Here is a 12,406-nt window from a genome sequence, read left to right on the forward strand (position 1 = left end):
AGATGAAATTCTCTAGGGCCTTGGCGTCTTGAGCCCCAAAGAAGGGCTTGGGTTCCAAAACCTTGACCTTGTTGGGCTTACTCGTTCTCCTTGTAGGGTTTTGATTTTCCATTGCCCTTACGAGAAGGTTCACTCTAGCACTTATATCCGCCATTTCTGCCCTGACCACGTCGAGGGCATCCTTCACATCTTCAGATTGCCCAATACCATATATACAATTGCTTTTTGGGAGTTGTCTAAGTCATCGACTCACTCCTCAATCAAGCCAGCAGAGCCTGTCGAGTTGTCTCCCGCTCGAAACCATTAGTTTTTGTGGTTTTTGCTTCTATGTTGTCCATTCGATACATCAATTCCTGAATGGGCAATTCATCTAACCAACCCACTACTGTGGCAAGGGTCTTGTCGGTGAGTTCTTTCACCCCGCTTGTCTCAGTACCAAATACTGCCAGGGACTTCCCGCAAGTATTGCATCTGTTCTTCTATGTTGACTAGTCGGTTGACATGAGACTTCTTCAACTATTTGGTCATAGCCATGTCTATCGAATCACTTTGGAGCCAACTCAACTCTAATACCAAAGGTCACAATCACACTTTTCTTGACAGCGAATTTGACGATTGTGCAGCACTCACTCTCAACACTGAGTGAGCCAAGCTAACTTAGAATCGCGTCGACTATGGACGAGCAATGTATGCTTAAGTCTCTGGTCCCGTTTTGAGAATAAGGTTTTAGAAAACGGAGGTAGAGAGATTTTAAAAGAGAGTTTGAAAGCAAGATTGAGAAAGAAAGATTGAAAGTGACGTTTTATGACTACAAGCAAAAGGCAAAAGGCAAAAAAAAAAAAAAAAAACGACTTAAATAACATGTAACTTTTCGGGTAGGGAGAGTTTGACAACTAGTCGCATCGCCTGCCTTATAGTACATTTTGAGGCGATTCATGTATGACAGGCCTAGACGTGATCTCGCCGAACGATCATACAAAATCTAGGTGGGAGAAGTTGTCGACGGGTCGCATTGCCCTATAGTACCTTTTGAGGCATTTCATGTCTACCCGTGTGGACATGATTCTTCCTAACGATCATACATCTAGAAAATACAATAAAGAAAATATACATAGCAGTAAAGGAAAACAATAAAGTGACAATAAGAGTTTTGGCGCAACCATGGGCAAAGGACTCTTAATACGACTCTTAGTTGTTAGAACGCTGGGAGTGTTTTTATCTTGCCATTACCGCCGCTGATCTTTGGGGTAGCACATGAAAATGTTAGTCTCTGATGCGTATTGGGAGCGAAAATATGGGTTTATTTCGTGCTGATTTTGAGGTAATGCATTAGTGGGGCAGCTCCAACTTAAAATTCAACTGTGAGCATTAAATTGCTTGAACAAAATATCAGCGAGCATCTGATAAACGGCATTGAATTGATAAGAAAAATCAGCGAAACTGATTATTACATCCACCTACCAGCATTCAAGAGTGATGCAACCAAAAATGAGAAAGGGGAATGGGCAGAGGCCGCTTTGTTCCAATCCCTGGTTCATTGAAGAAGGAAGCGACCAAGTTGTGTGCGTCGTGGTGGGAGCGAAAATATGGGGGCGATTTGGGCGGTTTCAATCGTGCAGACGCTGCTATTTTTGGCTTTCTTCCATTTGGCCGCTTCCTATACTGATTCCCGCGATGGTAAGTTTCTACTTAACCTTGTTTCTTTGTTTTCTTAATCTGCCATTTTTCAGTATGAAGCCTTCCATTGCAAAGAAGACAAAGCCAAGATTTCGTTTACTTTACTTCTCCAATCAAATCATTTCTTCCTGATGGATGAACAAAAAAGGGGCGCTTAATAAAATGTCTTCTATTCGCCCACGCTATCAATTTTTCTTCCCGACTTGCCTTACTTTCATTTCAATTAACTCACCACATGATGAGGTTCATTAAGAACCGTTAAAGTATTGATATAAAGATTGATGAGTGATTTTATATTGTTTATGTGCAAGAGCTCATGTATTTGAATATTATTTTCTTCCAATTAGTGTTAATTTCTATTTCTTACACCTACAATTTTCCAAGTTGTCTGTAACCATTCATTTAAGCTCTTGGAAGGATGTTTTGAAATTGATTGACGATTTAAGAGCTAGAGTTTTTTAGTTCCTATACAATTTGTTAGAATGATCGTTTAGAAACTACTGAGTGTCACAGTGAAGCAGATTTTGAGTACCAGTTAACTTTGACAATGTGAAGAGGGTGGATGGGAGCCTTCTAAGCTTCATGCTCATGTTGTTGGTGCAGCTACAGTTCTTCGAGCTTTGAAAGATGATTGGCAAAATACACCACCAAGCTGGGGTGCATCAAATGATCCCTGTGGAGCCCCCTGGGAAGGAGTTCTTTGCAACAATTCAAGAGTCGTTGCATTGTAAATATCAATTCCTTATGATTTACAACATTTCTCTTCCCTTTAGTTTTACTCCTTATCAATCCTTGAACAAGGTTTCGGTTCTGTTCATTTCTCTTTAATATTTTGGTTAAACCCACTCACTCAGTATGTGTGCTAACCTCTTAGGAGATTGTCGAGTATGGGCCTAAAAGGTAAACTTGGTGGTGACATTGGAGGCCTTACTGAACTTAAATCATTGTGAGTCGCATCAATCTCTTAGTGGTTGAGTTAACAGGAGCAATATGAAATAATATGAATTCTGACCATACTTGCAAGAAACTTTTCTGTTTTCTAGTTTAGCAAGCAGTACCAAACTGTTGATTGAGGTCATTGAGTTTCTAAATGTTGTGTAATTGCAGGGACCTTTCAGCGAATCGAGGCCTCATTGGTTCGATCTCCCGGGCGCTTGGGAGTTTGCTGAAATTGGATACCTTGTAAAGAGCGCTGATAAGCAAACAAATTTGATGCCATTAAACTTTTATGCTTTTGTTTTTCTAGAGCTATGATAGTTATTTTCATTTTCAATTTTCAACTTTCAGGAGCCTTTCTGCGTGTGGATTTAGTGGTACAATTCCGGAAGAACTAGGCAATCTTGCTGAGCTAACCTTCTTGTGAGATATAATTTATTGATAAGAAAAAAAGGATCTTCATAGTGTCTCTTTTCCAAGTAGAACTTTTATCTATCTCAGGTCTTTATATTCAAACAATTTCTCTGGAACCATACCGGCTACTCTAGGAAAACTCTCCAAACTCTACTGGCTAGACCTGGCAGATAATAAGTTGACTGGTCCTCTTCCAGTTTCCACTTCCGAATCTCCGGGTTTAGATCAACTTTCTGGGGCTAAACATTTGTGAGTATTATTTTCTCCAAGCAGCCCAATCAAGTGCGAAGCAATATATGTAGAAATAGATGTATCTACAGAGCCCCAACAACATCAAATTAAACCTTGACTTCGTGAATTGCAGTCATTTCAGCAAAAACAAGCTGTCAGGAGCCATTCCACCTGAACTTTTTAGCTCTGAGATGGAATTATTACACATGTAAGTGGATATCAATTCAACAGCTCTGTTCAATCATATTGTCTTCCAAATCTTACTCAATTCTTTCCTCAGATTATTTGACGGGAATAATTTTTCTGGGAGTATCCCACCAACATTAGGACTTGTTCAGTCCCTTGAGGTTCTGTGAGTATAAGTTACTTAGCCTTCAATGTACTATATTGTTATCTTATATAATTTCCTCTCCACGACTTATTGAAGCTGTTCAAATATGTTACAGTCGACTTGATCGAAATTCTTTAACAGGAAATGTCCCATCAACTCTGAGCAACCTAATTAATATCAATGCATTGTGAGTACTTATCATATAAAAATTACTTTTTTGGGTAGTTAATCAACTTCCTTTTTGATCTCCTTTACTGCGTGCTTCTTTCAGGCATTTGGCCAACAATAAGCTAACAGGTCCACTACCAAACTTTACTCAAATGAGTTCACTAAGTCACGTGTAAGCATAGGACAAGGAGCTAACATTTCCATTTTGATCTTCATTATATTAGTTCACTGACTTGTTAAGTTTGTCTTTGCAGGGACCTTAGTAACAACTCATTTAACTCATCAGTAGCTCCGGAATGGTTCTCAACTCTACAATCTCTCACCACTCTGTAAGTTCTACATCACCGTTTTTTGAAATTTTTGACATTTAATGGTAAATGTCTATCCTAACATGGTTTCAGTATTGTTGAATATGGGTCAATACGAGGAACGCTGCCAGAAGGAATCTTTATCTTACCACATATACAGCAAATGTAAGCTTTGTTTAAACATTAAGGTGGAATTCTTAATTGCAATAAATAATTTAATGTTATCTAAAATTTTCACAGAAAACTGAAGAACAACGCATTTGGTGGGACATTAATTATGGGTGACAGCATCAGCCAATCGTTGCAGCAAGTTGATTTGCAAAATAACGATATTTCCTCAGTTACCTCTTTTTCGGGATATACTAACACATTGATGTGAGAAAAATGCTTACCATTTTCTTAATGTTAGATTCCATGTTGTTCTTTGCATTTACCTTTATTCATTCATGAGTATCATTTGTAGGCTGTCGGGAAATCCTGTGTGTAAAAGTAGTGTCCTCTCAAATACGAACTATTGCCACCTTCAACAGCAACAAACAAAACCATATTCTACGAGCCTTGTCAATTGTGGTAGTAAGTCATGTCCTCCTGATGAGAAGCTGAACCCTCAGAGTTGTGAATGTGCCTATCCATATGAAGGGACCTTATACTTTAAAGGATCCTCTTTCCGGGAATTGTCCAATATAACTCTATTTCACTCATTGGAAACGAGCCTTTTTAAAACTTTCAACAGCACGCCTTTTATTCAAAGCCCTTTCGTTAATATTGATGATTATCTTCAGATACAACTTGCACTTTTTCCATCCCACGATAGGTATTTCAGTAGGGAAGACATCCAGAAGATTGGGTTTGAATTGTACCATCATAATTTCCAGCCTCCCGATATGTTTGGGCCATACACTTTCAATGCATCTCCTTATCATTTTCCAGGTAATCTTAATAATCATTTTACCTAAAAAGGTTCCTTAGTTATGCCTTAGCATTAGCCATGATGAACTGATGATAAAAGCATGAATGCCTCAAGCCATCAATGGGGGATCAGATTCAACGAACACCAGAATGGTAATTGGAATAGCTGTTGGCTCTGCCTTTCTTGTTCTATGCCTCATTGGAGTTGGAACATATGCAATTCAACAAAAGAGACGTGCAGAAAAGGCCCAGCCACATGGTAAATGATGTTAATCATTATTGCTTTTATCACCATGCTGTGAGTTTGTACGGTTGTTGGTCGGTCAGAGATCTTGTATTCTAACCAAATTGCTCTAAGCTTATATCTAATCCATCTTTCTGGGTACCAAAAGGAAACGATAGTGGAGATGCGCCACAATTAAAGGGAGCTAGATGGTTTTCTTATGATGAACTTAAACAATGCACAAATAATTTCTCCACGAGTAACGTGATAGGATCCGGAGGATTTGGCATGGTAAATGTACTAATGATTGGTCATTGCTTTCCTGAACGTCCCTTCCTGTTTATCCTGTTGTTGTACAAATTGCTACAGAGTTGTTTTAGCACGGTCGTCATCATTGGTACAGGTATACAGAGGAACGCTGAAGGATGGAAAAGTAGTTGCAATCAAAAGAGCTCAACAAGGATCAATGCAGGGTGGCCTTGAGTTCAAGACAGAAATTGAGCTTCTTTCACGAGTTCATCACAAGAATCTTCTAGGCCTAGTGGGATTTTGTTCCGAACAAGGAGAACAGATTCTTGTTTATGAATTCATGCCTAATGGGACACTTAGAGAGAGCCTATCTGGTAAGTTTCCTCGACTCTTTTGGGCTGTCTATCTCATTTATGTCAAAAAAAAGTGGTGTGAAATTGAAGTTGGGAATATTGGTGCTTTTTTTGTGTTAATGCCCCATTGAATATCTAACTGCAAATAACACGTGTTTAGGAAAATCGGGTATTTATCTTGATTGGAAGAGAAGACTTCGTATCGCACTTGGGTCGGCCAGAGGCCTGACTTACTTACATGAGCTTGCTAATCCTCCCATAATCCATAGAGATATTAAGTCCACCAACATTTTACTAGATGAACGTTTAAATGCAAAGGTTGCAGATTTTGGCTTGTCCAAGCTCGTCTCAGACAGTGGAAAGGGACATGTTTCTACTCAAGTCAAAGGTACAATGGTAAGTAGTTTATGCATCATATTTTTGTTGTGTCAGCATTTCAATCAAGCGTTTTCTAGTAAAAATAATATTTGATTGACAATGTAGCATAGGAATGAGGAAATCACAGTTTACTTAGAAAATTAAGATATCAAGGTTGGTTTAGCATAAACGCAAGTAATTAACCTCTTGAAAACTCTAATATTTAGTTTCTTCCATTAAAAACAAGGATTGTTTGTAGTTGATAAAAGGAAAATGCACTTCCCAAGGACATTGGAAAACAAGGCTGTGTCTTCTTTGAGTTTTTCCTTTTAAGCTTCCCCTCAAGGTTTTTAAAATGCGTCGGTTAGGGAGAGGTTTCTACACCACTGTAACAAATGTTTCGTTCTGCTACTCAGCTGATGTGGGATCTCATAAATCACCTCCCTTCAGGGCCTAGTGTTCTCACTGGCGCTCGTTCCCTTCTCCAATCGATGTGGGACCCCCAAATCCACCCCTTTCAGGGTCCAACATCCTTGCTGGCACACCGCCTCATGTCTGCCCTGCCCCCTTGGGGGCTCAGCCTCCTTGCTGGCATATCGCCCGGTGTCTGGCTTTGTTACCATTTGTAACGGCCCAAGCCCACCATTAGCAGATATTGTCCTTTTTGGGCCTTCCCTTTTGGGCTTCCCCTCAAGATTTTTAAAACGTGTCGACCAGGGAGAGGTTTCCACACCCTTATAAAAAATGCTTGATTCTCCTCCCCAACCGATGTGGGATCTCACCTTTTGAATTGCGAAAACTATAACAACCCTTGCATTTGTTTAGAGTTTTTCATACTATTGTCCTGTTGTAACGATATGTTGATGACATTCATGTGCAGGGTTATTTGGATCCTGAATATTACATGAGTGAACAATTGACTGAAAAAAGTGATGTATACAGCTTTGGAATAGTTATGTTGGAATTGATAACTGCTAAGCTGCCAATTGAGAAAGGAAAGCACATAGTTCGTGAGGTGCGTACGTTGATGAATAAGAGTGATGAAGAATATTATGGTTTGAAGGATATAATGGATAAATCCATCATCGTTAATACAACAAATCTTATTGGGTTCGGAAGGTTCTTAGAGTTGGGCATGCAATGTGTTGAAGAGGCAGCTGCTGAGCGTCCCACAATGAGTGATGTGGTCAAGGCAATTGAGAGCATTTTGCAGAATGATGGAATCAATACAAGCTCAACCTCAGCATCCTCATCCGCCACAGACTTTGGGGCTTCCAAAGTTGCTTCCAGACATCCTTATAATGATTCTATACTCAAAGAGGGTGTCAACAGCCAATGATTAGTGGATACTCTTCTCATGTAGAAATGGGCAGTAATGTTTGATATGTTACTGAAGAGCAGTAAATACTAGCGTCTAGACTATGAATTGTGATTTTGCAGGAACTTCCACTTTGGTTGGGTTGTTCTGTTGTAATTACAATTATGTTTCTAATTATAGGTTAATTTTGAGGTGAAATTTTGGCACTTGGGTTTTTAAACTACAGATTTCGTCCTGTGCCATAACTAAAGATTTCATGAAATGGCACATAATCTGATATCAAGGCACGACCCTATGTGTACCAACTCTTGATTACTATTGAGTATGATTGCAGACCCTTATCCCACATCGTCATATAAATCCTCATACACTGGTACATGCCTTCCTCAATTGAGACGAGTTCATGATTAGGGGTGAGTTAAAGATATAACAAATCATCCCCGCATGGTATAAGAACAGTTCATCCGATACAAAACAATTAACGATGAAGTATACTTAATACATATATAACGTCTCTAGCCCTTGCGGCCTTGCAACTTTGTGTAGATAATCATTTGAAGCTCTCTTACACATGCTATCATTGTTGGCCTTTCACTGCTCTCTGTCCGGACGCAACGTGAAGCCAAGTTTGCAAATATGGCTATGGATTCCATTGTGTATGAACTTCGACTCATCTCAGGATCTATCACTTTACGTAACTTTTTTCGATCATTCAATATATGCCTTACCTGTACGACAAGGTTTTGATCACTGGGGCCCTGGTTCAAGTCCACTGCTCGGCGGCCTGTGAGGAGCTCAAGAAGAACCACTCCAAAGGCATACACATCACTCTGCACGCTCAGTTTTCCTGTCTATTATCAAACCAACAACTTCAAAATTGTTTCTTTCGATTTTTTTTTGGAAATGATTGAGACATTTTATCTGTAATTTGAAACCAGGTGAAAAGAGAAATGATGTTATTTGTGTTTAAAGGCAATACCGAAGTATACTCAGGGTCGAAGTATCCAAACGTGCCTAGGACTCTTGCAGTCACATGTGATTCTTGCCCTTCTGGCATGAACTTGGCAAGTCCGAAGTCTGATATCTATCAAGCAAATAATACGAGATTAAGATCAAGAACATTACATAAAATCATAACTACACCCTATTTTTTTTTTATCTTTTATTCACAATCGTTAGGGTTAGGAATCACGAAGTTCCATCATACTATGAGCAGTTTCTCCAAAAGGTCTCATACCCATGATCATCTCGTTAATTAGCCAATGTGGGACCCACTCCCAACAATCCTCAACAATTAGTATGTAACATATTTTGTCCTCATTGAGTGGACTTTGGACTTCCCCTCATGGTTTTTGAAATAAGTCTGGTGGGGAAAGGTTTCCACACATTTATAAACAGGGTTTTGTTCTCCTCCCCAATCGATATGGGATCTCACCATCTACCCCTTTGGGACTAAGCATTCTCATTGACACTCATTCTCTTCTCCAATCAATGTGGGACCCTTAATCCACCCCTTTTGGAGACCAGCGTCCTTGCTAGCACACTGCCTCGTGTCCACCCCTCAGCCTCCTTGCTGACACATCGTCTGGTATCTGGCTCTAATACCATTTGTAATCGTCCAAGTCCACCACTTCCTCTCAAGGTTGTTAAAACCATCTGCTAAGGGAGAGGTTTCGACACTGTTACAAAGGGGTGTTTCGTTCTCCTTCTCAACCAATGTAACATAGTACATCGTTCCCTTATATTTGAAAATGGGTACATAACCGAGAAGAAATGACGCACTCTCTCCATATCAAAGATTTTATATCTAATCGTTATTGTTGATACTCTTAACTAATATGACAATGGGGTTTGCTTACCTTTGCATCCAAGTTGGAGTCAAGAAGAATATTTGTGGACTTGAAATCCCTATGGACAATAGGCATCCCAGCAGCGGAGCTTGAATGGAGATAGGCCAATCCCTTGGCAGCCCCAAGTGCCACTTTCAGCCTCCCTCCCCAATCCATCTTTGATTCTCCGATCCCTAAAACACCAAATCAAAGATTCACTTAGCCAAAAATTCAATCATTATTATCTAAACCCAAGAATTTGGATTCAAACTAAAACAAAAACCAACGACCATTTAAATGATCTTGAAGGTTCCCTTTGTGCATGTACTCATAAACTAGAAACCGATGCTTCCCATCCGCACAATAGCCAATCAACGAAACAAGATTTGGATGGTCCAATCTGCTCAGAATGTCCACTTCCACTCGGAACTCACGCTCCCCTTCTGCTTCCTTAAATGGTGGCAGCTCCATTTTCTTGACCGCTACCACCTTCACAAAACAAAGGTTAGTTTGGTGCCAATTTGAACATAGATCAATGTTTAAAGGAGCAAAACAGACCTCTCCCGACCGCAAGGTGGCTCGATAAACACGACCAAAGCCGCCTTTACCGAGCAAGTTGGCGTCGCTAAAGGAACAGGTGGCCTCTTCCATTTCCCTAAGGGTGAAGACAGTGGAAGCATGGTGTCTTTTGGGGGGTGTTTGAAGGGTTTGTTCTTGAAGCTGCCACAACTCAGCTGGTCTATAGATCCCTGAGGAACACAAGTTGGTGAGGGAAGAAAAGAGACGAGAAAGGGAGAGTTGAAGATGATACATTTGATATAACATACAAGGGTCCTCCGTTTGGTGTTCTAATTGAGATGACTTTTTTCGTCTACGCCTCTTGTTCCATGCAGAAACCAAGGTAAAAGGCATCATTTTTGATGCCCAATGAACATGATCTCTTCTTCACACTTCCTCTTCAAAGGCCTCCATATTGTATCATTTGATTGATACTGAAAAGGCAATCTGTCAAAAATGTGCAACAAACAAGGAAGAAGAAAGCAAAAGGGTTTGGGCGCAGAAATGAAGATATTGTGCTTCAACGAAAAGAAAAGAGAAAGCAAAATGTTGGTTATTGAAAACGAAATGCAAGCTGCAATTCTCCCTTCTCTTTATTTTGTAGCTTAAGACTTGGCTGTTGGGACGTCCTTATCCGTTTTTGTTGAACCTATCATTTCTTTTTCTTTTGTTTTTTTTCCTTGGATTATTACGTTTATTCTATATTTTTCAACATCTTTTTGTTGATAAGCAATTCTATAGTTTTCCACAAAATCGCATGTAAAAAAATATTAATATGAATTACATCATCACACCGGACTAAAGAAGAGGTACATGAATAAAATAATTGAACGTTACTATCTTTACCAACAAAGTATATCTTATTTTTATAGTTCAATCATACGAACTTCAAGTTAAATGTGTTTTGCTTGGAGTAATTTTATGTTGGGTGATCTCTGGGGAGTTCTTTTAAAAACTATGTGAGTGAGAAAAAAGTATACCGAAAGAAATCATTTTTTTTTTAAACTTCTCTTTCTAAATGAAAATTTTTGGTAGAGTTAGGATGAGGAATAAAATAGGCGTAGGCCTAAATTAAACATCCCTAATCAGAAACTTGAGCAGTAAATTAACTATTCAAAATATCAACTGCTACATGGATTGATGGGAGGAAGTAAAAATATGTGAAGTCTTTTATTTTTTTTAAAACAACATATTCAAAAAAATTTAAAATGCAAAAACAAGTACATATTTATAACATTCAAAATAGAGTTCAAGTTTAAAATAAATTAAGGAACAAATTACCAAACAAAATTGGAACATAATGACTCAAAACAGCGGAAGCTCTCGACTTTATTTTGGTTCTTTATGACACCTATTCAAGAGCCGCTCTTGTCCTCCACCAATATGTAGTAATTACTTGAAAAAATATGTAAACACTAGAGTGAGTATAAGACTTAGTAAATAGACTACTTATAGGCTTTTAATCATATTCATGATTGATGCTATGATACTATACTCTAAGAGAGGTTCTAAGTCCTTAAAACTGAGTCAGTCTAATGTCTTGACTTTTTTGCACACTTACATGATTCCTTGTTTTTTTGACAAGTTTAAGGAGAGTGGAATTCCATCTAAACATCCACTTCCACTTCATAGGACAATGCACTAGTCTTAGTCTTAAAACATTATTCCTAGAAGAGGTACTTTATAACAACCTTATTTTTCTATTAAAAGCAAGGTCGTCACTACATGCATGACATAATCATTGCGAGTGTAAACCTTCATTTAAATATTTCATAAATGATATTATGGACTTAAACGTTTATAATAAAATCTTTAAAACAATATAGCGAAAAATAAATAATGTGAAGTTTAAATAAAATAAAACAATGCCCTAATCTAACATAAGGGCTACAAATAGCATGAATGAATCTACACTAGCTTCAATGCTATGACTGTCACTGCGACATCGTCATCCGTGCAGAGGTGTTTAACTTTACCTCAAAAATAAAAGTAGCACGTGACGTGAATATTTAACGACCTTAAATTTCGCTATTTAACCTAAGGCTACTATTATACATTTAACCTAACCTTTAATGCGAAATTACTCTTATGAACTCTTATCATTAATGCAACATTAATTTCATATCTCATTTATTACTTCAGGAATAACAAATACAAAGAAAAGAAGAAAAAACATTACTGAATTAAATGTCCTATACTACTAACCTATGACCTACTAAATATAAATACGACTCAACCTATACTAACCTATATTTCGTTAAATGTAAATACAATTCAACCTATATTAATCTATACTATTATTAAAGGCAAATACAACTCTACTAACTTATACTATTAAATTTGAAATGCGAACCTATTCTATGCATGTGTTACAGTCTCGGTGTTGCGATGCCTCCGTCAGCCTTACAGGGCACCTTGCCTTTATCTGAAAAATGTAGTAGCACGAGGCTCAAGTATTTTAAGAATACTTAGTAAGCGACCCCTATCAAGGTTATGATGCAAGAATAAGCGAATCCACTGATGGGGCCTATCATAACAGTTTATT

General features: G+C 38.4%; 2 protein-coding genes across 2 annotated transcripts; one reads left to right on the plus strand and one right to left on the minus strand.

Moving 5' to 3' along the window:
- The first annotated feature begins 1,290 nt into the window (after nucleotides 1–1,290).
- Nucleotides 1,291–7,676, plus strand: LOC111791783 (leucine-rich repeat receptor protein kinase HPCA1). Its single transcript, XM_023673257.2, has 19 exons — nucleotides 1,291–1,677; nucleotides 2,281–2,404; nucleotides 2,552–2,623; nucleotides 2,785–2,859; nucleotides 2,965–3,036; nucleotides 3,115–3,276; nucleotides 3,392–3,466; nucleotides 3,539–3,610; nucleotides 3,705–3,776; nucleotides 3,861–3,929; nucleotides 4,012–4,086; nucleotides 4,159–4,230; nucleotides 4,306–4,440; nucleotides 4,529–4,995; nucleotides 5,090–5,233; nucleotides 5,367–5,488; nucleotides 5,601–5,820; nucleotides 5,960–6,195; nucleotides 7,037–7,676. The coding sequence occupies exons 1-19, from the start codon at nucleotides 1,587–1,589 to the stop codon at nucleotides 7,493–7,495; spliced, it is 2,814 nt and encodes a 937-aa protein (XP_023529025.2). The 5' UTR covers nucleotides 1,291–1,586; the 3' UTR covers nucleotides 7,496–7,676.
- Nucleotides 7,677–7,881: 205 nt separating this feature from the next.
- LOC111791785 (Protein kinase superfamily protein) lies at nucleotides 7,882–10,417 on the minus strand. Its single transcript, XM_023673262.2, has 6 exons — nucleotides 10,131–10,417; nucleotides 9,862–10,052; nucleotides 9,594–9,792; nucleotides 9,334–9,497; nucleotides 8,454–8,558; nucleotides 7,882–8,325 (listed from the first exon to the last, which is right to left on the minus strand). The coding sequence occupies exons 1-6, from the start codon at nucleotides 10,216–10,218 to the stop codon at nucleotides 7,990–7,992; spliced, it is 1,083 nt and encodes a 360-aa protein (XP_023529030.2). The 5' UTR covers nucleotides 10,219–10,417; the 3' UTR covers nucleotides 7,882–7,989.
- Nucleotides 10,418–12,406: the final 1,989 nt, after the last annotated feature.

This window comes from Cucurbita pepo, chromosome 3, assembly GCF_057944985.1.
Source record: "Cucurbita pepo subsp. pepo isolate OVF chromosome 3, ASM5794498v1, whole genome shotgun sequence".
Classification (NCBI taxonomy): Eukaryota; Viridiplantae; Streptophyta; class Magnoliopsida; order Cucurbitales; family Cucurbitaceae; genus Cucurbita; species Cucurbita pepo.